General features: G+C 43.4%; 1 protein-coding gene across 5 annotated transcripts in view; it reads right to left on the reverse strand.

The window, feature by feature from the left end:
* LOC147211339 (FERM and PDZ domain-containing protein 4-like) overlaps positions 1–27,082 on the reverse strand; it is a 56,303-nt gene that overhangs the window by 11,202 nt on the left and 18,019 nt on the right. For 2 of the 5 annotated variants that reach the window (XM_086126114.1, XM_086126100.1), the window contains exons 2-7: positions 4,445–4,561; positions 2,874–3,025; positions 2,408–2,510; positions 2,090–2,135; positions 1,782–1,886; positions 1,541–1,648 (exon numbers count right to left, since the gene is read on the reverse strand). In XM_086126114.1, coding sequence (XP_085982240.1) covers positions 1,541–1,648; positions 1,782–1,886; positions 2,090–2,135; positions 2,408–2,510; positions 2,874–3,025; positions 4,445–4,561 — 631 coding nt within the window. Of the gene's footprint in view, positions 1–1,540; positions 1,649–1,726; positions 1,887–2,089; positions 2,136–2,407; positions 2,511–2,873; positions 3,026–4,444; positions 4,562–4,771; positions 5,556–19,456; positions 19,698–27,082 lie in introns of those variants that run through there. The other 3 variants (XM_086126106.1, XM_086126131.1, XM_086126123.1) reach the window with 3 other exon arrangements.

A 27,082-nucleotide genomic window follows, 5' to 3' on the forward strand; every position in this document is an offset into this window, starting at 1 on the left:
ATACTGAAAGAATGCGCTTGTGCCAGTGTAGTCACAACATACTTACTTGGTGTGAAATCAGACCTAGTCTAATTGAGAACAAAGCTAATATATTTGCTGGAAACCATGACTTATTTTGCTGCAAGAATGGCAACAAGTAGATTTATTTTACCTTTTGAAATGCATGGAAGATAGTTTATTTGTTCTGCCTGTCACTATACACTACTAACAAAGCGCGAGAAAAAAGACATATTTACGATTAATGATATCCATCCATCCATCTATTTTCCGATCCACTTATCCTCACAAGGGTCGCGGGGCGTGCTGGAGCCTATTCCAGCTATCCTTGGGCAGTAGGTGGGGTACAGCCAATCGCAGGGCACACACAGACAAACAACCATTCACACTCACAATCACACCGAGGGGCAATCTGGAGTTTTCACTTAACCTATCATGCATGTTTCTGGAAGGTGGGAGGAAAACGGAGGACCCGGAGAAACCCCAGACAGGCTTGGGGAGAACATAGGAAGGCTGAGGCCAGAATCGAACCCTGCACTTCATGAAATCTAATTTCAATAATAATACACTGACAATAATAATAATTAAAGGGACCCTCATTGAGGAAAACATCAGCACTTATTGAATCGCTCTGGAATTCACTTAAACTCTGACTGCACATTTTAACCAGGATCTATGGCAGTCTGCCTCTGGAGCAATGGCTTCTTTCCAGCTTTGGTTGCGGTGTGGCCGTTAACATCCTTGTGGCTTTTCATGCTTGGCTATGAGACGTCAACTTCCACAGAAATTGATCCTGGTCCGAGGACTACGAACACCAGGCCTTTCTGACTCCCGCAGAGGACAGTCAGCGGTGGTACAGTCCAACACGCTTATGCGAATAGTGTCATCTAATGCCGGAAAACCATGATCAATCATCCCCAAATTTCATCCACACATCTCTACTCATGCCCACTTCAGCCACTGAAAATATCAGATTGATCACTCCAATATTTTTGATTTTACTGACGTTGAGCCTAAGGTAAGCTCTTATGAAGGAAAGGCTTCAGAGCCATAAAAGCCAAAATATTGGGGCAATAGTTTTCATAATTTCAGACCAAAATTCAAGACAATCTGTATTTATGCCCACTTCAACCTCTGAAAATATCACAACAATTGTGCCAATATTTTGGATTTTATGGACATTAAGCCCTTTCTCTACAGTGAGGGCCTACAAGGAAAAGGCTCCCTTAAAATAATGGGACAATAGTTTTCAAATTTTCGGATCACAATTCATGACCACCTGTTCTCATGCCCACTTTAATCTCTGAAAATATCAAAACAATCAACCCAAGATTTTGGATTTTATGTATATTAAGCCTCTTCTCTATATAGTGAGATTTGAGGGGAAAAAAAGGCTTCACTCACATAAAATCCCAAATATCGGATAATTGATCAAGATTAAAGTGAGTCATTTGCAGTGTCTCTTTTTAGATCCATTCTTGCAGTTGAGAGAAAACAGCCGCTGCGGAAGCATCTCATTTTATGAACCAATGACTAAACACACCTTGATGGAGGTACTGCTGTCAAAGCGGAAAGACTTGGTCTGCCCATTCTCCAGGTAGACCTTCAGGACATTTGGCATGAACAAAAGCGAGTTGTCCTTCACCGGGTTCTGCAACGTGACAATATGCAGACGTTAAATTTGTGATTGAATTAGATCTGGAAAATTGTTACTGTATATAAGTCATACATTGATTGTGTGCGTGTGTGTGTGTGTTTGAGAGAGAGGGAGAGAGCGAGCTCACTGGAACCTGGCCGTTTATGATGACCTCCTCGGCAAAGCGCACTTTGACTGGATTGGACTTGAGCATGGCTTTTTTAGCTGCACTGATGAACGCCGATTTAGGGGACTAGGGGCAAACGTCCAAGAACAGAGTAAGTGAAAAAAGAGGGGATGAAGTACAGAGGGAGGGAAGGGGTGGTGCAGAAAAGCATAAACGCAAGCCAAAGTAAAAATGAAACAAATAGTTGATGGAGCACAACTGATGATTGATGCAAATGTATGTATCCCGTAAACGTTGGGGTGTTAACAAAAAGGAGCTGATGCACTCACTGGATAAGGTTGGATGACAGTCAATAGAATGGATTCTTTGCAGCTCCTGAAGCAGGGGGAGGGGAAAAAAAGCAAATCCCAGTGACATAAGAAGAGCACGGAAAAAGAGAATGTGAAGATTTTGACTGGGAATGGACTGACATTACACATGCTTAAAAGCAGAGGACACAAAAACAGACTTGTTAGCTTGTCAGGGCCAAATATCCCTCCTTTTTGGTGGAATCGGTATACTGCGTATATTTCTCTTTGGCAAATCCACCACCTGACAAATGGAACTACTGTTAATTCTCAGAGTGCCTCTAATGTTCCTCTACCCACCTGACAAGGTCGATGACTCGTTCTCTTGGAGCTGAACTGACAGGTTCGTCATTGATCATGATGATCTCATCACCTGGCAAGAGCTTCCCCTCTGATGGGCCACCTATAACACAAAACACATATGCACGCACGCACACACACACACACACACACACAATGAATGAGGTCAAATTTTTCTTGCAAAATAGTGAGCTGTGCATAAACAAATGAAGCGCTTTGTAGGTGTCATGTGTGAAAATGCATTGCGTTGTCTTTTGTACTTGTCACTAGGCCATCACCTCAAAATAAGTGCAGTTTTACAATGTCATAGTGATTGATTGTTTGGATGGTTAATCACTGCTTATGTGTGCTCGTTTACCAAGACCAACATGCAATTCCTGTTATGCAAATTATCGTGTGGAAGGAAGAAAAGAAATGTATTGGCGACTGCCGGAGGGTCGTATTTGAGGCGATCGCTCTTACAAACCTGGCGTGACCGAGCGGACCACCACCGGCTTCTCACTGCCTGCCACAAATCCAAAACCCAAGACGGGGTCACGCCTCATCTCCACCAAGCGGGGCACAGGTGGGACTGCATCCAGATGAACCTCCTCGAGGGAGCTGCTCTGGGAAACTTGGCTTGGAAGACGGCAGAAAGGAGAAACAGCAAATGCTAGCCGGATGGATTGAACTCGTTCTATAATCTGCCTCAATTGCCACTTTATTTCCTTTTTCAATTTTTTTTCTCCTTTCGCAGCACCCCCACCACCCTTATTTCATTATCACATCTCTGTATTTCACATAAAGCGGGGAAATCGTAAACTAAATCTGCCTGTAATGAAGCATGTTCCAATCTGTGATCTTCCCATTCTCATCAGGGTCGGAGAGGGTTTAATCCAACCAGAGGGCAGAACAAGGAAGGCCGAATTTCCAAAGGTTGAAGAGTTAATGACATGTATTTACATGCCAAAGTCTGCCATAGCCAGGACATTGGAAAGAAAGCAGAGTGAATTCAGTGATTTTTATACTAATTTCATAATATAAAAGCACGTATAAGAGTCTTGGCATAGCCTTTGAACAAACCTTTCCTATCGATTTTATTCAAGTTAGCGCTTTTAATTTCAACTGTGTTATTGTTCATTCAATGAAAATTTGATGAAAAATTTGTCATCCATCCATTTTCTAAGCCACCTGAGAGTTCAGCTGAAGCCTATCCAGCTGATTTTGGGTGAGAGGCATGGTACATCCTGGAGCCAATTGTAGGGTACGTTGAAACAAACCAGCATGCAAACTCACAGAAGCTTGTATTTGGAATGTCGGAGAAGCACAGGGAAAAAACGAAAACCTGACACAAGAATGTTGGAGCAGTGAGTCGCACCCTACAGTAGTTAGCATCCGCCCATCCACTGTCTAATCTGCTTCTTCTCATGAGGACTGCGGGCGTGCTGGAGCCGATCCCAGCCGTCATCGGGCAGTAAGCGGGGCACACCCTGTACTGGTTACCAGCCAATCGCTGGGCACACAGAGAACCATCTGCGCCCACACTCACATCTAGGCACAATTTACAGTGTTCCATCAACCTGTCATGCCCACATAGGCACGGTGAGAACATGCAAACTCCACACAGGAAGGCTGGAGCCGGATTCGAACCCTGCACCTCTGCGCTCTGAGGCGGACGTGCTAACCAGTCGCCCACTGTGCCGCCCTCAGTCGTTAGCACGTCTCCCCAAATTGAGAGGTTCTGAGCCCAAATCTCAGCTCAGACCCACCTTGCTCAATACCAGCTGGGATCGACTCCTCGACTGTAATGATGACAAGCTGTACTGACAATAGATGGGTGAACATCTACTTTAGTTTCAGTTGTGATGCTATCACAATATTGAATGAGCATTTTTGCTCTTTTTTGCTCAAAATCCATTACTGAGTTGTCAAAGTGTGGCCGTTGAAACGAGCATGAACATTGCAAACCCACTGGATTCAGTTTATAGCGGAGGCGAGTAAAGCGTCTTATTTACTTGAATGCTGCAGAGAATAGGTGGATGTTCTGATTGCACTTACTTGGTGAGGCAGTTCTGGCTCTCCCTGTTGCACTTCATACTGTCCCAACTGAACGGAGGCCCCTGCAGTGCCCCCCAGGAGCCCGGGGGTGGCCAGCCTGATGTCTTGTTTTTGTGACTGCATTGCAAAGTTGGGAGATCAGCGATATTTCAAACACATCTCAGACTTTGCTTCTCAATGAAAACATGTTTTCATAAACTAGTTAATAAGCATGTCCTTATTCAAAGGTTTCCCGGGAAACCAGATAAGCAAGCTTTGAGCAAATTAACCGAACAATGTCATTTTGGATTGTATGAGAGCGGGGAAAGGGGGTGGCGCAGTGAATACTAGATAAGTCTGTCATTGCCATACGAATCCAGGCGGCTAAGTCCCACAATGTGTCGTCGATGGGATGAATGCATGCATCTGTTAGTCATGTGATCGTCTGCAGGGGGTTAAAAATACACTTGTCTAGAGGTTAAAGGTGTGGCAAAATTCTCTCAGGCGTATGTCATCTCTTTCAAGAAATAAAACGGGCCGTTCATTCTTAAATTGCAGCAACCGTGTTGACTTTGCATCCACGGTTTCCGTCCTCCCAAGGGCATCAGATCCAGTGCCGCTTTCACAGCCCGAGAGTTGGAAGCTCAGAACAAACTCAGGCTCTTGTGTGTGTGTGGTGCAAGGATCCGAGGGCTGATCAACATTCATCTGTCTGTCATTGTGCGGCTGTGACCAGCTGTGCTCCAAACTGAACCAAACTGCCATGGCCTCGCCTCCTTTATCCCATAATCCCCATTTCATCAAAGGGAAAACAAATCCAAGGCTGTGTGTGCGCGCGCGCGTGTGTGAGTAGGAGACAGAGGGAAAATGAGAGACCGTGTGTGTATCTGTACGTACGTGTGCACTTGCGCATCTGTACATGAGTGTGTATGTGGAGTAAGAGGATTTTCAGAATGCAGTGCTGTGGATGGGACGGTAACGGCGACTCTGAGAACCTCACAACAGATCTGGAAGAAGCGACTCTCGTAGTTCACCTGAACCTCTTTGTTCAATATATTTCCACTGTCAAAATAAGGTTCGTATGGATTCTTATACAAATTGTGTCAATTAGGAAATCAAATACTGTACCACCACTGATACAATTAAGATCACCAACATCATGGCTCTGAAACAAGGAGAGCCTGACATGATCCAAAAATGGACCGGATGGTAAGCGGATCCACAAAGGTAGACTCAGACAAACGGCGGTACAAAAAATATGTATTTACAGAAAAACGAAAGACCGACAAAGTAACAACAGAAAGCGTTGGCGTCACAAAACCAGGAAAAGCCAATGTGAATAAAAAACGCTTGCAAACGGCAAAGTAATTTTGATACCTGCAAATACACAACACAAAATGGCGTAAGTTCAATTACATGAAACTTAAATAATCCAAGAATAACAAGATAATAAAAATATATAATATAAGCCGAACCACCTCATCAGGCTGCTCAGAGCAGTGGCCCCACTATGAGTCCCTGACGAATGACGAGCTTCTTAACCTGTCTTCTTAACAGCTACGGTAGGCCACAACATGCCCGTGACCCTCCTTAGAATAAGCGTTTCGAATTTAAAATGTCAATGAGGTGGTCCAGGTCTGTGATTAACTGAAGAGCACAACAGAAAGAATGAAACATCCAAACAAACCATGCAAATAAAGAGGGAGTAGTTACAAATTTGCTTTGCTGTTACGTCAATTATTTTCACCTCATTGGATTCATGATCGCTCCTTGGCACGCTGAAATGATCTCACTGTGATTGATTGCTCATATCTTTGCCTTCATGGTCAGCCATTAAAGATATCGATCATCTGGCTTCTAATTTAGCTGCTTCAGGAAGTGGAAAACTGTACAGTGATGAATTACAGTAGTTGCCCAGTGTACTTTTCTAGGGTTTTTAAACATTTTCTAGTCGTAATCATTTTGGTTTCGGTAAACTGTGCTCGGTTTGTATTTATCGTGAATTGGTTTTCTTGTCCTTTTGTGACAAGCTATTTTCGTTTAGATGTTGTCATTTTATCTGAGTCTGCGTTTTGAGATTCCACTTTTGTCCGTCACCAGCTGGACTGTGACAGTTTGTATTTGTGGACCGATTTACACTGCTCCACACTGTAAAGATCTACTGGCAATCTTCAGCATAAATTACTCTTCGAATGTAGCCAGTTTCGATCAAGAATTTCTCGCAGCTAGTCATTTATTCCTCGCACTGAACTCAAAGTGCCATTTTAAATTCGCTCTTCACGCTGATGTCAAGTGGCTGCAAATACTTTGTTGTGCCCCCAGGAGTCACAGCAGGAATTGAGTTTGCTCTCGTGACGGCTTCTTTCACAGATTCTGTTATCTGGGCCCTCTTGCTGTCCAAAACGAGCAACGCTGTTTTGTGTCGGGAAAAAAATCCACCGCCACTCGCCGCAGCATTCTGACAGCTGGTCCTTTACTAGGCATTCTCTCATCCACACTTTTTTTTTTGGTTGAGTTTCACAGTGATTCCTTTCGGTTGTGTTGCTTTTCTGCATCATTATCCATTTTGAAATAACCATCGGTTTGTCGTCAAGGTGAGAGGTAGGTCAAATATCAAAGGTACTTCGTCCATCTTTACGATGTCATCTGGTCCCACTGAGAGCTCGGCTTTCTTGGCTCCAGGGTACTTGCTGAACTTTGGAACTAACTTTTACCTGAGAATCTGGAGGGAGCTGTTGACACCGAATTGCTTGTACCCTGATTGATAAGCCTTTTCGTCTCTTAAATCTGAGACTTCAAAATCTTCAATCTTCTTTTTGGTGCCAATTGCTTTGGCTTTCAGTCTGATCCGCACAGTAGAAACACCTGCCCTTTGTAAATTGATCCAGTCTTCTAGATCGTTGTCGAGGTCTGGCCATTGACTTTTGTTACCCCTGAAAGCTTTTGTAGACTTTCAGTATTTAGTGAGTTCTTTACCCTGTTTCCATCATTTCACCATCAATTCATTTATGCCTACGTTACGTGCGGCAGCATGAAGCTCATGAGTGAAAATCCATAAATTAGCCACGTCACATTAAAAACCACAGTGTTGAAATCGGCTTGAAGGTTGAAAATTAATCTAAAACCCCTCCATGAGAAGCAGCCCCAGGGTACCCACCCCTCCAAACAAACACGTAGGAGACATGCGGTGTGTGTTTCTGTCAGTCGTCAGCAAAATGGGAGTCCATCAGTGAAGTGATGATTCTGGTCACGGATGAAAAGCCACTTCTGTTGGTGCTTAATTTCTGGTCATTTGTCAATGTGTCGACATGCGTTTTGATTACACTGTGTGACCCTCGGCCTTCTGTGTATTTATTACTTTATTTTGGCGAGTCCATTTCCGGGGACCTTCTGTTTGTCTCTTGCTTTTAATTATCAGGCTAGCGGGGTGATTTCTGAAGGGTGTTCCCACACCTGCAGCTGACCAGCAATCACCTCCTGTGTATTAGACCTCTGCTGATCTGCAAGCGGGTACCAGGTGCTTCATGCATTCGGGGTGGTATTTCGGCCATTACTAGTGCACACGCTTGCCATTTTTGTACTTTGGTGCAGAACCCGTTGATTGTCTTTCCACCAGCGCCACCTTGCCCAGCCCAGCCTGGCTCCGCGCTTCCTCCATAGTCTACTTGATTCTACACTTATCCCTCTGTGCTCTTCCTTCATCTCACCAACTGTCTCCCATTCGCTATTGGGCCCACCGCTGCCTTTACTTGTGTTATCCATAACAGACTGGTTGTATTAAAGCATGCTTAGAAAAGCTTGTGGGATGTTCTGTCCAAGATGCTAACATGCACAGACGAATTTGCGCTTCTTTGGCTCCTGGGAGCGCAGCCGTGTCATATTAAAAGGATTCTGGATCGTTATTGGCTTCCGCAGGCAGTACCTGTTTGCATAGGATTCTGGTCTGTGAAAAAGCTATCATGGTGGAATACAAAGCGTATGGATATCTCAATAACCTTGATTAAAAAAGAAAACAACGATAAGCAATAATTGGCCCTTTCAAACGAAGGCAGAATAAGTGTATCCAGATTCGACTTCACATTCACAACTACGTCCCACATCTATGTGCAACCTGCGTATGCAGAAGAAGCGCATGCACCAGTTAGCTAAGCGCCAGAGAGCAACTTGTTTGACAAGCGGTTGGATTTCAAATGACTCCAGAAGAATAAGCTCTTCAGGAAACAGATGGATGGTTGAAAGAACACTCTGTGTTCTGCTGCTCAACAGTGCATGGCCTTGAATCATGATGGTTGAATGTAAAATTGATGCTGTGTTACCACATATGTACAGGCGATATGTATTTTAAAACAAAAAGTGAATTTGAGGCTTGGCTAGCGCTGTGGCCAACATAGGGTGTAGATAAAGCACCATAAAAGTGCACTTCACTTACCTTAATGATAACATTGGATGCTACATTCTTTTGAAGAAAATGTACAATTAGTAATCCATCGGAATGAATGCAGGGTTCGGTGGTTAAATGGTTAGCAAACAGCAATTGTGGATTTGAGGTACAAGTGCAGCCCCTACGTACTCTATATGACAACAACAATGATCTGGCACATCACTCACGGATGCAAGAGCAGGCCCCGTCAATGATGTGACAACACATCCGTTCCTAACCTGACGCCTTGCATTAAAATGAACCAGGGGGATTTTGGGTGTGCTGTTTTGGCAAATACAAGACTCGACACAAAGATGGGAACACCAGATCTTTATCAAATTTTACAATATTAATCCCTTTCACGACCAATGCTAGGAAATGGGCTGGCGGAGGTACCCTTTAAGTCGTTGAAGTCAAGTCCAAAACACAGGAACAAATGAAAGGAAACACAGGTATAAAAACATAGCCAAGTCACATTAGAAATTCATCAACTAACCCTGTTTGTTTCTTTTTTTCTGCGCTCAGTGATATGCTTATGTTTGGAGAGAGCCTGCTAAGTGGATTCAGAATGTCCAGAATCAATGTGTCTTTCAACTCTCATTTGTGCTCTCTAATTTTAGAATTGGAAGATTCATGTATGGTCCTTACGTAAACCAGTTAGTGTGCATGGCTGGCTTTTGTTTTGACACAGCTTGCGGAACTAATGTCTTGTGGGCTAGTTAGCCAATCATCAGTGTGTCTCTTGTGATGTGGTCACATTGTCACTTTGGTTCGGCAGCCAATCGTCCAACTCGAAACATGGAAATGGAGCGCTTCCAAATGACCGAACAAAATGACATGTTTAGCAGAGCGGCTCATTATTTTGTACCGCAACAAGACCACACCGATATTGAGGCACCTTTAATACCGTTATTATTGTGGCATCCCTAATTATCTTTCTTTTTTTGAATCATCCTCATCTGATGGGCCAGATATAATTAGTGGCGAGCCAATTGTGGCCCACAGGCCGTATGTTGCCGACCTCTGGTGTAGCCCATTTATATCCGCTGTTATGACAAAATTGGAGAAATGCTTCTGCATGTAACCGTCTCAATTGCCTGTCGACAAAAGATATTGGAGAGATGCTTGTTCATGATTACGTTCCTCTGCTGTTTTGGATCCTGTTACAAAATTATCATTGAATGAGAGATGCAGCTTTTTAAAAATGTTATTTTACACACTTTCCCTTTGTTGGCCCTTCACCATCCCATCTTGCTCTCTTACACCGTTATAGCATGTCCTCATGAATGAAACATTGGAGGACGTTGTTAAGAATTTCATTTGAGTGTTGCCACTTTTATATAGCTTTGCTCCATGCCAGTAAAATGCTTTGGCTTTTAGTGGATTTAACACACCAAAGCTGGTGAGTATATTCCTGTGTGAGCTGAGCCTACGTGCACTCACACAGATGCAGCAAGTTTCTTGTTTGCTGCATTCATTCATGCATGGCGAGGATCTGCTGGGATGGAAGGTTTTGAGTAACCACCACAAAAAAAGAGAATATGTGCACATATTTTTCAAACCAATTTGTAAGAGGCTTTGCAAACACACACCGGATAATAAAAACCTTAAGGGTCTTTCCATGCCAAATCACCCTGAACATTTTTTAACCAACCATACCCATATTTTGTGATAGTGATGGTAAAACACAAAATCTCTAATTCCAGCTCAATCGGAGCAGGGGTGTGGGAGCTACAGTTCGCTGAATGTTGACATTTTGAATAAATACTCAACTTTCAACACATATTCAATGACGGAATGGATACATTGAGTCCTGATTGCAGCTGAACCAAAAATAAACATCTCTGAGACTTTTATATGTATGTTTTAGTTAGAGATTACATTTCATGAAAAATTATTGCTCAGGTCACGTGATGCACAAAGTCACTTTCAATTTTGAATTATGGATCACACGGTAACGTGAGTAAAACATGCACCGATCTTTTAAATGATTGCAGATTTGTATTCTTTCTTGAATTTCCTCTCGAACAATGCCTGTTTTGTGAAGATTGATCCAGTCGTGCCTGAACGTCTTAAAATTTTGGTGGGCCATCGCTCCCAAGCCTCTGCTTAAAATTTAAGATCTAGGTCCAACTTGGTTGAACCCACTGGGTGATTTGGCATGGGAATAAGCCAAACATTAGCACGTCGGATTCAAAGCTTAATGGACAAGACAAATGCTAACCTTTATCCTCATCACAACCACATTGGCAAATGAATTCTTACTGTCAAATATCACTTTTATTGAAGTGTCATAAAATATCTTAAATTCCAGTCTATCATCTGCAAAGAGCACACTAATAAGTCTGTCACACCTGACTGTTAAAGAAGTGTCTCACGATTTTACAGTCTTAAAATCAACTCTGACTATCATCACTTAATTAAACAGTAAGAGGCGGGGTTAGCCCGTTCAATTAACCTCTCCTATTTTTCTTCAGGGGACAAAACTCTCTTTGTCACGTACACATTACATGAGGCGGCGGCCCGGTAAGTCCAGTGGTTAGCACGTCGGCTTCACAGTGCAGAGGTACCGGGTTCGATTCCAGCTCCGGCCTCCCTGTGTGGAGTTTGCATGTTCTCCCCGGGCCTGCGTGGGTTTTCTCCGGGTGCTCCGGTTTCCTCCCACATTCCAAAAACATGCATGGCAGGCTGATTGGACGCTCTAAATTGTCCCTAGGTGTGAGTGTGGGCGTGGATGGTTGTTCGTCTCTGTGTGCCCTGCGATTGGCTGGCAACTGGTTCAGGGTGTCCCCCGCCTACTGCCCGGAGATGGCTGGGATAGGCTCCAGCACCCCCCGCGACCCTAGTGAGGATCAAGCGGTTCGGAGAATGGATGGATGGGACATTACATGAGGCAGACAAGGTTCAGGGATCTGTTCAGCACCGCGGACAGATCCACGCTTACTGCTGCTTTCTCAGTCAATGCAATCAAGCATAATATTCGACCTGCCCCCCCCCCCCCACACACACACAACAACCACCCACACACACACAAACACACACACACACACACACACACTTGACAGGAGCCGCATGAGTGATGAAAGGGCAACATGAATCAAAGGTCAATCATTTGCAGGGCCCTCGCAATCCAATGGGAGGTTGCAATTCAGTACACGGCTGGATAGCTTAATGCGGCATAGCTTAGCTCTTCAGGTAATCCATCCCTTCTCTTGTGCTGTTTGTTTATTAGTTGGTTAGTCGTCAGGATTTTTCAAAAGCTTCCTAAGTCGATTTCCATGACGCTTTGTGGTACATGATTTCAGCAAGGAATTCATGAAAATTTGGGTGCGAACGGATTAATTGATTGACGGTACGTGGCTCCACACTAAGGGCCCGTCATGGTCATTTACTGTACAGCCACATGATGCCAACACCACAAACTGCTTCTCCACCCCACAATGCGGTTGAAAAAAACAGCTGAACAGTTCAACCGTTTAACAGAATGCTTGCAGATGCATACATGTGCATGATGTACCGTATGCAGGTTCATGGATGAATACGTGCGACACTTCAGTATTCAATGGCGGTATTTGGAGCAGAACTAACTCCTCAACAAGCCTTGCGGTATGGCTACATCTGCAAATGACATATAACTGAAAATCCTGTCTCGCACTTATCTTTGGTTGAAAGAAATCATTTTGTGGCAAGGATGAGGACTTTCGGGCAGTTGGAGTGCAGGTAGAACCCCCCCCCCCCCACTCCCCCCACCCCTCTCCAGTCAGCTATAAATTACCGGTACCAAGCAAAATATGGTGAAACGGAACTTTGCTGCTATCCCTCTTCATTATTGACATCCATCTAGGCCACAGGTGTCAAAGTCAAGGCTCGGGGGGCCAGATCTGGCCTGCCACACCATTTTATGTGGCCGGCGAAAGCAAATCAAACATGGCAACTTCCATGATGCTTGTTAAAATATGTACAGAAATGTCAAATTCTCATATGTAATCAATAAGAGAGACATTTTAAGCATTTTCTTGTTAGTAAATACTTCACTACAGTAACTTAAACAACAGTTGAATAAACTGTTATTCTTGACTTCTTTATTTGATTTCAGTCATAATGGCCCGCAACGAAAATGGGTTTGACACCCCTGATCTAGGCTCATCTTACTTGCACATTACTGGGGCAAAAAGCTCCCATTTTCCCTTCTGTTGGATTTCTGCTTTCCCTTATTGTTGTCTCTAGGTGGGATAACGTTTTAGAAATGAGGGAAAATTAATGTGGGAATTAAAGCCTTTACCATAAAAACAGACTTAATCTTTAAAAAACAGAATTATTTTTAGCGCAAAATGAATTCTGGAGTTAAATAACACGGCCTCGTTGATGAATTAAAGATGGCAGGCAAGCCTATGTCTATGTCTAACCAATTTGTCGCTGTTTTAACTGTCGGAGACTTTATAAAAGATTTATATTTTTCTCCCGTTCCTGCATTCTGTCCAACTTTATTGTGTGTCGTAAAACCCAGCTAAAGTAATCAATTATTGAGTATGCACTGACTTAAGTGGCGGTAACGGTTCCGTTGCATGAAGTCCTGCAACATCTTTGCATGCTGGTCATGGCGAAATCTGTCTACATTTTTAATGCATTTCAAGAGCCTTGATTCAGTTGCTTAAAAATACATCGCTATGAAGGTCAAAGCACCGTATGACTACAATAAAACATGGCCTCTCTTCACCCAACGATGAGAAGCTTTATTTCTTGTACTAATTCCTGATGGTTTGAATTTGTCTCCGTAGGTAGTATAAGGGGGGAAAAATGTTTCTGTACATCATGAACTAAAGCAAAAGGCTATGCAAGACAATGTGTATGCCTTTAAAGGTGAAATACTTTCACCGGGAAAAGCTTTTTACTTCACATCTCCAATCATCTGGCATACTGTTTGATTTGCAGAAAATGTTGTTTGGGAATCACCGAGTTGTTCAGAAGATGATGCCCTTTGTTTTCATGAAATAGAGAATATGCGAGTAGGCTCAGAGAGTATTTTTAAGGCGCATGAAAGGTTTGGATAATGGATTAAATCTTGTCCCTTGTAAAAGACAAGAAAAAGCATAAAACGTGCGTCTCCCCTAACACATGACTGGATTTAAGGACATACAAAAAAGAACAGTGACACATGGAACAATTAAGGGCCCATTTGTAAACAAGCGCTTCCAAAATAATAATTAGACATGTTCAGAAAAAACGTGCACTGAGAAATGTGTTTAGGCTTAACAGATGAATGTCAGAAAGCAGAAGATGTTCAGAACTAAAGAAGGAGATCAAATGAGAACTGGTGATATTTTACATACAGTGTATGTAACATTCGTCGGTCGGACACTTCCTGAGGACAATGGAACTTGACACTCAGGGAGATAGCAGTGTACAATGGCATAGAGCAGAGGGCAATCTGGCACACGTTACCCTAATTTGCTATTCAGTGCACAAACAAGGCCTGCTGGCCTGACTCTACTGCCAAATGCCAACAAGCTTCAGTCACAGCAAACGCCAGCGTGACCTTTTGCCTTTCGACGAGTGGGTTCCTGATTTGAAGATGGATCCACAACCAATGACACACCAAGAGAGGTTGAGCACGCGTCGATCCTGCTTGTTTCCTTGCCCATCGCTCGCGTGACATGCGACAAACGTAAAGAAAGCTACAACTGCTCATGAAAGTTAAGTGTGCTAGATGCAAACACGAGGCACGACAAATAATCACAAAAGTATGTGGGGGGGAAAAAGCACCTGCCAACAATACCTCTTCTCCTCTGGTATCTTGATGCTGTCGGTTCGCATTCTGTCGACGATTACCGAGGCCACAGGTGTCAGAATTCGTACGGCAATAGCGGAATATGAAACTCTTGGAATTTTGAGACCACACATCAAAAATGCGATCGTACAGTTATGCAGAACTTTCAAATGAGCAGCCTCACTGATAAGCATAAAACTACGACTAGATGGGATTGTTTGATTGTTTGTGTCTCTCATTGTTGCGCTGCTGATTCTCTCTTTGAGCCGACTATTTTGCCGCAACGTCGGGATCAGCTGGCACAAATGAATCTGGTTTTGATGGTATAAAGGCTCGTGGCCGTTGCCTCATATCTCTCAGAGCTTGTGTGAGTTTGATTCAAGTACTGTATTTTCCGCACTATAAGGCGCTTCGGAGTATAAGGCACACCTTCCATAAATGGCCTAATTTAAAACTATTTTCATATATAGGGCACACCTATATTTATATGCCCATCATCTTAAATGCCCAAGATGGCCGCTTGTGCGCCAGTGTGTTCGGCGATGCTCCTGCCATTTTGGGTTTTTTTACTTTTCGCAATGCTTGTTACCTCCCTAACAGCGTCTCGGTTGGTTTATGATCGCCGATCGTTGTTATTGATTCAACAACACGTCGGAGATTCGGCCGCGTTTTGGCAAGACGGTGGTGAAAAGACGCTACCTCCGTTCTTAGCTAACCTGCCGGCTAATCTCTTCCGCGTTCGCTCGCCCCCTTCACAGAAGCGCCGCCGCCGTCGCCGCCGCCGCGGCAAACGTAGCGGTCAGCTCGTGAAGCTAAAACGGTATCTGAGACACACTTTGATCGCTCCGGCGTGGTGTGCCGTCGACCCCGTCGCCTCGTGCTTGCTAACAGTCGTTGGCTCTCCCATCGCGCCACGGCATTTCTACCCTCCACGCCTTTCTCGGGGAGGAATCCAGCGAAAGCTTTTGAGGGAATTCCCCCGGGCTCGGCGATCGGAAGAGGCAATCCCTCCCGTTGCTACTCCCACAAGGATCGCGTTGTTAAACGCCCGGTCGCTGACGAACAAGACCCATATTCTGAGGGAGTATTTCCTTTCCAATGACTTGGATTTCCTGTGTCTGACGGAGACTTGGGCAGAGAATTGTTGCCACCTGACAGTGGTTTCCTCGATACCCCGAGGACATCAGGCCGTGGTGGAGGAACGGTGAGCATCTTTAAGAACAATTTCAAATGTAAACGGTGCACATTCACCACATCGGCCACCAGCTTTGAAGCAACCTTCTTTGAAGTCGCTCGTGTTTTCCCGGTGCTCTGTGCTGTCATTTACCGTCCTCCTAAATACAACAAAGACTTTTTAAGGGACTTTTCAACATTTCTTGCGGAAATCAGGCTGAGATATGATCATATCCTCCTAATGGGGGATTTTAATATCCATGTGTGCTGTCCGGAAAAAACGCTAGCAAAGGACTTCTTAAGACTTATCGACTCTTTTAATTTCGTGCAGTATGTGAGCAGCCCGACACATGAACAAGGTCATATTTTAGACCTTGTCCTTGCTTATGGTCTACCGGTGTCAAATCTGTAAGTCCTTGAAAATGGGATTTCTGATCACATGGCAGTTTTATTTGACGTAGTCTTATCGCATGCTGCTGTGAAATCTGCCGCTCCTAGTTTTAAACGCCGAATTTTTAACCCTCGCACTGCTAGTCGTTTCTCTGATGCCTTTAATAACCTTTGCGTACCCTCGTCGAACACAGAGGAACTCACCTCTTGGTTCAACTCATCATGCCGTGCCATCCTGGATTTGGTGGCTCCTTCAAAAACTGTGCTCCCAAAACCTAAACCCGAGCCATGGTTTAACGACATTACCCGCGCAGCTAGGCAGGGGTGTCGCAAAGCCGAACGCAAGTGGATAAAAGACAAATTGCATGTCTCTTATCAAATTTGGAAAGACTGCTGGCGTAACTACCAGCTCACAGTAAAAGAGGCCAAAAGAGAATATCTGTCGGACCTTATTCAAGCTAACCGTCACAACCCACGCGCACTATTTAAAACGATAGATTCTGTACTCAAACCCCCTCTGCCTACTTGCTCGGATTCTTCACCCGAGATGTGCAACAGATTCCTTCAGTTTTTCATTGATAAGGTCTCTACAGCTAGGACTCCGATCTCAAATACTGCATCTGACCCCTCTGTCCATGTTCCTTGTTCAGCTGTGCTAAATTCTTTTGAAACTGTGTGCTTGGCGCTTTTGGAGGATGTAGTTCGCCAGACGAAGCCATCTGGCTCCCCTTGCGACTCTCTTCCCCCGCACTTCTTTCAGGAGGTTCTCCCGAGTGTTGGCGCATCAGTCTTGGATATCATCAACAGCAGACTCTCTTCTGGTGTAGTTCCCCAACAGTTTAAACATGCTGTGGCCCAACCCTTGATCAAGAAACCTGGTCTTGATCCAGATGTGCTGTCAAGTTTCAGGCCCATTTCCAAACTGCCTTTCATTTCCAAAATTCTGGAAAACGTGGTGCACATGCAGTTGAAATCTTTCTTGGATGAACATAACATCTTGGAGGTCTTCCAGTCAGGTTTCAAGACGATGCATAGCACGGAGTCAGCCCTGTTACGCGTTTCTAATGACATCCTCCTGGCAAATGACTCTGGAGACCACGTGTGTCTAGTTTTATTGGACTTAACTGCAGCATTTGATACCGTGGATCACAGTATTCTGCTGACTCGTTTGCAGCACTTGGTGGGCATTGGCGGCAGTGCTCTTGAGTGGTTTAGGTCCTATTTAGCTGACAGAACCTTCTGTGTCAGCCTTGGCTGCTCTGAGTCACGCACTGCTCCCCTGTCATGTGGTGTTCCATAGGGCTCAATTCTGGGGCCTCTGCTGTTCTCGCTGTATCTGCTCCCATTGGGTTCCATCTTAAGGAAACATGGTATTCCCTTCCACTGCTATGCAGATGACTGCCAGATCTATGTCCCACTGAGCAAGAAAGACGCCTTCTCATTAAGGCCACTCCTATCCTGTCTGGAAGAAATCAAAACCTGGATGGCACAAAATTTCTTGAGATTCAATGAAAAGAAGACAGAGGTGATATTGGTTGGTCCCAGTGGCCCTTGTACATTCCATCCTCCTTATCTTAAGTCAACAGTCTCAAACTTGGGCCTTAAACTGGACAGTGATTTCAAACTCGATCGGCAAATTGGTGCCGTTGTTAAATCCAGCTTCTTTCACCTTAGACAGCTGGCCAAAATAAAACCTCTCCTCTCACATGAACACTTTGAGACAGTAATTCATGCCTTTGTCACATCCCGGCTCGATTACTGCAATGCCCTTTACTTTGGAGTCAGCCAGTCCTCCATTAAGCGCCTTCAGCTGGTCCAGAATGCCGCTGCTCGCCTCTTGACTGGTACTCGTAAGAGGGAGCACATAACTCCTACTCTGTTATTTTCAAGATCCTCTTATTTGTTTTCAAATCTCTGAATAATCTCGCGCCACCTTACCTCTCTGAGCTCATCCGCCCCTACACACCTGCCCGGCGCCTCAGGTCTGTGGACCAGACCTTATTAGAAGTACCAAGAACTAAACTGAGGCTCAGAGGGGATCGAGCCTTTTCTGTTACTGGTCCCTCTCTCTGGAATGACCTCCCACTGAACATTCGGCAAGCCACCTCGCTGCCCATCTTCAAAACCCTCCTCAAAACTCACTTGTATTCTTTGGCATTCGACTCAGCATGACTTAGATTTGTTCTTGGTTTTACTGTTTGGTGCTTTCTACCGCCTTTATTACCGATTTGTTTTACTGTTTATTGTGCATGTTAAATTGCTCCATGTACAGCACTTTGTATGCAGCGATGGCTGTTTGAAAGTGCTCTATAACTACTGTTGACTTGACACCGCATGATAAGGCGCACAGAATAGAAGCTACAATAGTGGCTGCGGTTGCATTATGCATCCACTAGATGGAGCTACGCTAAAGGGAATACAATACACTACAGCTTTATTTACATAGAGCTTTCACAGTCGTTGCAGCTATAACAAAGTGTTTTAAGGAACATCTAAAATACTATTTCCAAGAAATCAGAACATTAATCCATACATAAGGCGCATCGGGTTATAATACGTTACTCTGACGTTCTCCCACATGACACCAAAAAAAAAAAAGAGAGAATAAAAGATTGTCTGGCTCTGTGTGTCAGCCCTGTGACTGACCGGTCATCAACGCAAAGTGTAAATCCTTATATTCGATTGGTTTTATTATTAACCTTGAACTTTCTGAAGTGTTTTCATTTTAAACATTCACTGAGCCTCTTCCTCAATCAATACGTTGATATACAGTACATTTTGCTCCCCTTGGCTGAGTCCTCATGGCTTGCCAGCAGTCAAGATGGAACTTATGCTTTCAGGGGTTCACAACTTCAATATGAATCACACTTGAACTATTTTTAAGAAATATGTTTTTAATTCTTCAACCCGTGCATCAATAATGTACTGTATCGGTTAAAGGAAACCCATTAGAATGGTGAAGGTGTACATATGTAAACATTATTTTTTTCAAACCGTAGTATGCAATTGTAAAAATTTCAGCATAAATTATTTTATATAAAATAAATATTGTGCATGCCTCTGAATGCACAACCCACATCACAACATATTCTAAAATGAACTGAAAGTTGTCTTGGAGCCCAACGTGGTGATAATTCCTCCACAGCAGGAATGCACTTGTTCATGCTTGACCATAAGTTCCTTGGTCAACTTTCTCTTAACATTGCAACAGTTATGGGACAGTTCAGTCGGAGATGTTGTGAGTGTTTATAAATGTGAAAAATGAAACCAAAGACATACTTACGCAGAGGACTTTTGCACTTTAGAAAAACCAAACATATCCATGTGCTACTGCTACCCTACGATGTGTGCCCAAATTCAGACGCTCCGCATTCTGATGCCAAAAACGGCATCCAAATTCCTCCCATCTGGAAAATAATCCAGTTTCAACCCGGATCCATGACAGTGCTCAACAAAAGCCATTGGAAACAACAAGAGTTCTTGGAACAGCTTAGACAAACTCAGAACATTGATGATGCTAAACTTGCCCTCCTGTGCGCAGAACATACAAATTCCCAATCTTGCCGTGAATTCTTTAGCGAGGAAAGAGATTCCTGTCTCTCGGAGCCCTGTCTGCTGCATCGCACCTTGCATAGATGGGCTGCAGTGAGCCTGTGTGAGTGCTCTCCATCTCAGGGTACGGGGAGGTGCAGCAAGCGGGGAGGAGGGAGTGCACTGGAGTGGACGACGGATGGGACACAGCAGAGAGGGAGGAAGGGAGGGACAGAAGGATGCGGTCCACAGCAATGAATGCATGATGGATGCTCCCTGGCTCAGGCTTCTCTTTGCGGCTGTGCTGAGCTACAAGTCTCTTTGGAGGCCGGAGAGGGAAGCAGCAGCAGGAGGCTGTGAGATGAAGAAATGAACTTGAAATATGGCTGGCGGCTAAATGAAACTGCATCAAACGCTTGGTAAGACACAGCCCCAGAGAGGGAGCGATGAAAAGCGTGGTGATGGGCCGAGCAAGAGCGGACTGTTGTTTTTTTCTCCAGAGAAAGCTTGTAAGACATCACTTGACCCAAGCAAGCTCTCCTTCTGTCTTTGGTAGCCGTCTCCCAAGAGAGACCTTTACAATCAAGTGAAAGCAAAAGTGACTGTGGCTTTTTAATGTTTGAAAATGGCCCATCAAGTGGTGGAGTTCAGCTCTCTGATACGGTGTGGTTTAGGCTACGCTACATGCAGGGTTTAGAAAATTACCGTAAAAGTCTATTCCAATCCAGTTTTGAGACGGTCCAATGAAAAATGTACTTAATAAAGTACCGTATTGGCCCAAATATAAGACGGTGTTTTTTGCATTGAAATAAGACTGAAAAAGTGGGCGTCGTCTTATATTCGGGGTCTAGTCATTATACCCATTCACGACGCTAGATGGCGCCAGATATAATTGAAGCGAATTCTGAACTTCACTCCCCAGGCCAAAGTGAACCCCTGTCATGAAGAATACAATTAAAAATAGCGGTAGCACGAAGAAGAAAAATAAAAAATAGCGGTAAGAAAAAAAAGAAGAAAATAATAGAAGAGATAACAGAAAATGGAGAAACGTAGCGGCAATCTGGAGCAAAGTGGGTCGAAGATCGGCCAGGTTAACTGGCAGCTGAGGAGAAGTTATGAAGTAATTTACATTTCTAAAACCAGAAGTCATTCATTTACGAATGTGATTGCACTTTAGTTTACATATTTAAATATTCAGATATTAAGATTTGAATGAGGCAAAATAACATGCTTTTTCTCTCAAATATATTGTTATAATAATTTGTTTCAGATGTACTGTAATTATTTTCTGTACAAAAATTAATTTGGTGTTCAAAAAGTCTTTTTTTTTCAAACTTGAGTCTTGAAAAAGAGGGGGTCGTCTTATAATCAGGGCCGTCTTATATTCGGGCCAATACGGTAATCCAAGTTCCATAATATCGAAGTAATGTCATTTCATTACTTTTCAGTTTTGATTGGTCCAATACTAAATACAGTATCTTACGAATGGCACACAAACAAATTCAATAGGACATATATTTTACTGTATCTACATTTGTCTGGCCTTTTCTGTCTTACGAATGTTTAACATGAATGGCTTTGGTGAGACAAGCTATTAAAGGTTCACACTGATTAACTTTTGATTTGAACAAGTAAGCAAAAACTTTTTAAATTGTATTGCTGCCACACATTCCAGAAAAGTTGGTACAGGTGGCAAAAAAGACTGAGAAAGTAAAAAAATGCTCTTCAAACACCTATTTGAAAAGTTCCACAGGTGAACAGGCTAAGAGAGAACAGGTGGGTGCCATGATGGGGTAATAAAATAAACTTCCCCGACTTGCTCAGTATATTCACAAGCAAAGATGGGGCCAGGTTCACCTCTTTGTGAACAACTTCTTGAGGAAATAGTTAAAACAGTTACTCATGTTACTCAATGTACAGTTACAAGGAAATTAGGCATGTCCTCATCTACGGTCCATAACATCATCAAAAGGTTCAGAGGATCTGGAGAAATCACTGTACGTAAGCGGCAAGGCCGAAAGCCAACATTGAATGCCCGTGACTATTGATTCTTCAGGTGGCACTTCATCAAAAACCGACATGAATGTGTAAAGGATATCACCACATGGGCTCAGCAGGAACACTTCAGAACACCAGGGTCAGTAAAAACTGTTCGGCACCAGATATCCGTAAGTGCAACTTAAAACTCTACGATGCGAAGCAAAAGCCATATACCAGCAACACTCTGAAGTGTCGCCGCCTTCTCTGAGCTGGATCTCATCCAAGGTGGACTGATGCCAAGTTGAAAAGTGTTTTGGGAAATTGTGGATGTCGTGTCATCTAGGCCAAAGAGGAAACGAACCAACTGAACTGTTCTGGCCGCAAAGTTCAAAAGCCAGCATCTGTAATGGTGACCTCAACAGAGACCCCGGAATGTTATAGCTAGAATGGATAAGAATTCTACCTAACAAGCTTCAACGATTAGTGTCCTCAGTTCCCAAATGTTCAGTCAATGTTAAAAGAAAAGGTGATGGAACACAGTGGGAAACATGACCCGGTGCCAGCTCCTTTGTTTTCAAATCTTTAAATGACCTCGCGCACCTTACCTCTCTGAGCTCATCCGCCCCTACACACCTTCCCGGCGCCTCAGGTCTGCGGACCAGACATTGTTAGAAGTACCAAGAACTAAACTGAGGCTCAGAGGAGATCGAGCCTTTTCCGTTGCTGGTCCCTCTCTCGGGAATGACCTCGCACTGAACATTCGTCAAGCACCCTCGCTGCCCATCTTCAAAACCCGCCTCAAAACTCACTTGTATTCTTTGGCATTTGACTCAGCATGACTCAGATTTGATGTTAGTTTTCCTGTTTGGTGCCTTCTACAGTCTTTGTTCCTGATTTATTGCTTTATTTTTGTATATATGTTAGTTGCTCCATGTACAGCACTTTGTATGCAGCGATGGCTGTTTGAAAGTGCTCTATAAATACAGTTGAGTTGAGTTGAGTTGAGTATTTCCCTTTTTATTTACGTTTCACACAACATACCAACTTCATTGGATTTGTGTTTGTATTTCAAAGTTGCGGGTGTTGAGCTAGCCTGCAAGCTCTTTAGCACTCCTCCATGGTAAATAGCAGTTGGGGTAATTTTGACAAATCACACATTTATTTGTAAATGTTATTTAAAATGAATAAATCATCCATTATAAGTCCTGGACACGAAACCACTCACCATCAATTTTCTTCAATCACTGTTGAAAGTGACCGCTTTAAAACCATTGTTTCCAGTGAGCTGTGTCATTGACTTGTTGCTCGACAAAACGGCAGTTTGTGGATCTATATTGTAACCAATTATGCATGGGAAAGGCTCTTAGGCCAACTACTTTGAGAGTAGGCAAGGACTACTGCGGACCGTATTGAAAATGTAATCCCGCAAAATATTCCATGTTTAATAAATGTACCTGCAATCTGATTACGTTGATTATTTTCGGTAACTGTAATCCGTTTGTCATATTTTTTGGTATTCTGAATACGTAACACCGATACATGTATTGTGTTACTTCTTAAGCCTGGCTATACCTATATGAATTCCAAGAGCAATAAGCAGACACAGTCAAAAAAGAAAAACAATAGTAGAAATTCTGAATTAATCATTCCTTCTACATAGCTTGCTGCTTTTAAAGACACCTTGTGGTTCCAGGTTCCAGACGGAAATGATGATTTTCTGAACAAGTCAATGAACCACTCCGTTGAACCAGTGAACGGACTACCGGTACTACCTCCACCCTTTTGGTCAGGGGGTCTCAAACGTTTGGTTCCAGGAACTACTTAAAAGAGAGCAATGTTCCAAGGACATGATCCCAATGGCGATTCAATGGAACTACCATGTTTACCTTTTAATCCCGGTGGGGAAAATGTATATTTTTTTTAACACTTTGAACTAAATATTCCTGACCTATTTCATAGAAAAGAAGTCTCGCAAATTGCCTGGAATTAAGTTCAATATTCCTCCAGAATGTTAGACTTACATGATGGCACACAACAATCCCGTCAAAGCTTTCAATTGGCCTGAAGCTATGATCCAGATGAGTCACTGGTTTGATTTGTCAATTATTTTGCAGATCGCCAAAGGACGGCTGGCATATCCATGAGGGTGCAGAAACCCCATTTGAGAACCACTGCATTATGTACCGGGGTTGCTGCTTGTACCTGGACGCGTGCCAAAAAGTGTTAGCTATTTTTGGTTTCCAGTTAAACAGAGGACCCCTTTCAAGGTATTACTCACCAGCTACAGTTCTCATGCCTTCCCCTGCTCCCGCTGACCTGCCCTGACTTGTTCCATCCATCCATCCATTTTCCGAACCGCTCAATCCTCACTAGGGTCGCGGGGGGTGCTGGAGCCTATCCCAGCCGTCTTCGGGCAGTAGGCGGGAGACACCCTGAACCGGTTGCCAGCCAATCGCAGGGCACACAGAGACGAACAACCATGCGCACTCACGCCTAGGGACAATTTAGTGTGTTCAATCAGCCTGCCATGCATGTTTTTGGAACGTGGGAGGAAACCGGAGTACCCGGAGAAAACCCACGCAGGCCCGGGGAGAACATGCAAACTCCACACAGGGAGGCCAGAGCTGGAATTGAACCCGGTACCTCTGCACTGTGGCATGTTTGAGTGCCCAAAAACTAGACAGACAAGAGTGATGTAGTCGTGCATAGAAAAAAAAGAACATTACTACCACACGAAAATAAATCTACTTGAGTGTACTTGAGTGTGTTGAGTACGTGCATTTTCAGCAATGCAAATCACAAGAGGGTGAACTGGAATACAACCAGGTTTGAGTTGAGTTGAGTTGAGTATTTCCAGGGTCTCGCAGCAATCACATCACTAGTCTTGTCGCAACTGTACCTGTCTGTTTGTTCAACACCAATGATGCATGACACCAAGAGAGAAACAACTCAATGATGTTATCTCCGGATGCCGCGGAGCTGCATTTTGCAGTCAAATCTAGTTGGTGTTTATTTTAATAATTACAATAGAATAATGAAAAATAGATCACTCCATCCATACAGTTGAATAGCTCAACACCACTGCAATCCACAACTGCAAGCAAGGTCATAAACAATAAACAAATCCCAGTATGATAAAAAAAAAAGTAAACCTGAATGAGCAAAATATATATATACCATATTACATTTCAACTGTATAATGTCTCATCTACTTCTTGAATTCGATATAATCAAATTGAGCAGGTGTCCATAGTACAGTTGGCTGCGAGTGCATGAGCCTAATGGTCTTCCTCGGTGGCCTGCATTCCACTTCCATGGAGGCAGGAATCCTTTTGAGTTCACAAGTCTTGATAATGTCACATGTATTTGCTGTAGTGGCAAAAACAAAAGGTAGCCTTGGCCCCGAGGACTTTTACTGTATGCTGATAAAAGACATTATATGTGTCTCCTCCTTTGTATAAGAAGCAGGTCACCATCAGGCCTGCAGAAAGGGTTTTTTAATGAACCTTGTCTTTTCTGTGGCCTCACACACATCGCAAGCATGCCAATGGACATGAAAAGGCCTTTTCCTCTCATACGTTCCCATGATTGTGACAATGTCCACATATTCCCTAAGCGCAGTAGAAGAGACACATAACTGTGAGTCATTTTATCAGAGTTCATTTGTGGTTTCTGTTTTATGTCCAACAGATAAACGCCACTTTGGGATGGATGGTTACACGTCACTGCCAATCAATTCTAATGTCAGATTTCATTTGATGTCATTGTGTTTTTCAGATTTGTATAAAACTCCCTATGAAACTACAAACAGGCCAAAAAATGTTGGCAATCGTTGCAGCAGCCGTTCACACGCCTTTGAAGCCATGCATCCCCTTAAGCATCTCAGAAGTGTTGGTTCAACCACTCTCACCCCCCACACAATGCAGTCATCCATGACATGGCTTATCCAGTCCAGGCTCACAAGTGAGCGTGTCCTCACTCAGAGGGCACCGATAGACAAACCAACTTTTAGACTGGTTCACTGAAACTTATGGGCACATTACAGTCTTAAATGGGTTCTTTGCAAATCACGCCGTGATGCCTTATCCACTATGGATAATACAATTCCCACTTTTCTGGCTTTGCGATTTTTCCTGATAGCTGATAGGTGTCCATGTGCTGAGTTGAAGCTGGCGGGCAGCAGGATGCGATTCAGTGAGCAAAGATAAATGGACCATGTATAGCTGAGATTGTTAATTTGGCAAAGTCCTGTACACAGCACATGTAGAATAATGTAGAATTTTTTTTTTTCAAAAGTGGTGAAGACTAAGCCGCATTTCTGCATCATGGAGGATTATGGACAAAGAGCCCATTAACTTATTAAGTGGGAGGATGTCACCAGAGAAAACAAACACAAACACAGCTAGAACTTTGAACATGACCACCGGTAATTTGACTTTGAGGCAGACGACGTAACCACATGCCCCACTGCAGTCCAAAAATGTCCTATACAGAGGGTTTTATCAATGTATTTATTTCTTTTAAAATATGTAAATGGCAAGCTTCGGTAAAAATTGTTGTGTTGTATTATTTTGATGTTATGATGTTATTATGACTTCAAGAATGCTCTGCGAAAGTGGCTGCCTTTACAGCAGCTCCTATACTTTTTGTTCTTCTACTTTCTTCCTTTCATAACTTTGCTGCTGTCAATTGGGAATTTCTCCATTGTGAGACGACTAAAGGTTTTCTTATTCCTATATTCTTAAATACTCCAAGAATCAAGAATTCTGCTCACTTATCCGATTTAGACAGCCTTCTTTAAATCGGCTGTTCCATTGCAGTCAAGCTAATATACCCCAAGGAAATGAGCCACCGCTCACCACACCCGCTCTGCTGCAGGGGTGACAATCGAGAAAATGGTTTTGCGTTGCCATGATGATGATGATAACGATAATGATGGAAAACACATGCCCACAACAACAGCAATGTATGAATTGGACTGCAGCTTGTTTTGTTTTCTTTTGGCAGCCGCTAATTTGGATTAACAAATACGTAAAGGGCTTTTGTCATTAAAAATAAAACAAAATCTAGAAATCCAGGGGCCTTCAAGTTTTTTCCAGTACTTCATAAACTTCGTTTATACACTGAAGCTTGACACATTCGTCTTCAGTCAATATACCGAATGGGCTGGACAGCGGGACCATTTTTTCATTTGTCAAGATTGCTCTGCCATCCTCCACTTGGCTGATTTAAAACAGTGATATTTATTACAAAGAGGACAGATGGCTGCAGCGCGGGGGGTGGACTACGACATCACATGAATAATAATACAGCCAGAGGTCACAATGTTCGTGTGGAGAGTAATGGGGAGCGCGCTGTGCATTGATATCATAAAGATATTCAACACCTCAGAGATGGT

This window comes from Hippocampus guttulatus, chromosome 1, assembly GCF_054856545.1.
Source record: "Hippocampus guttulatus isolate MCC_2025c chromosome 1, RoL_Hgut_1.0, whole genome shotgun sequence".
Classification (NCBI taxonomy): domain Eukaryota; kingdom Metazoa; phylum Chordata; class Actinopteri; order Syngnathiformes; family Syngnathidae; genus Hippocampus; species Hippocampus guttulatus.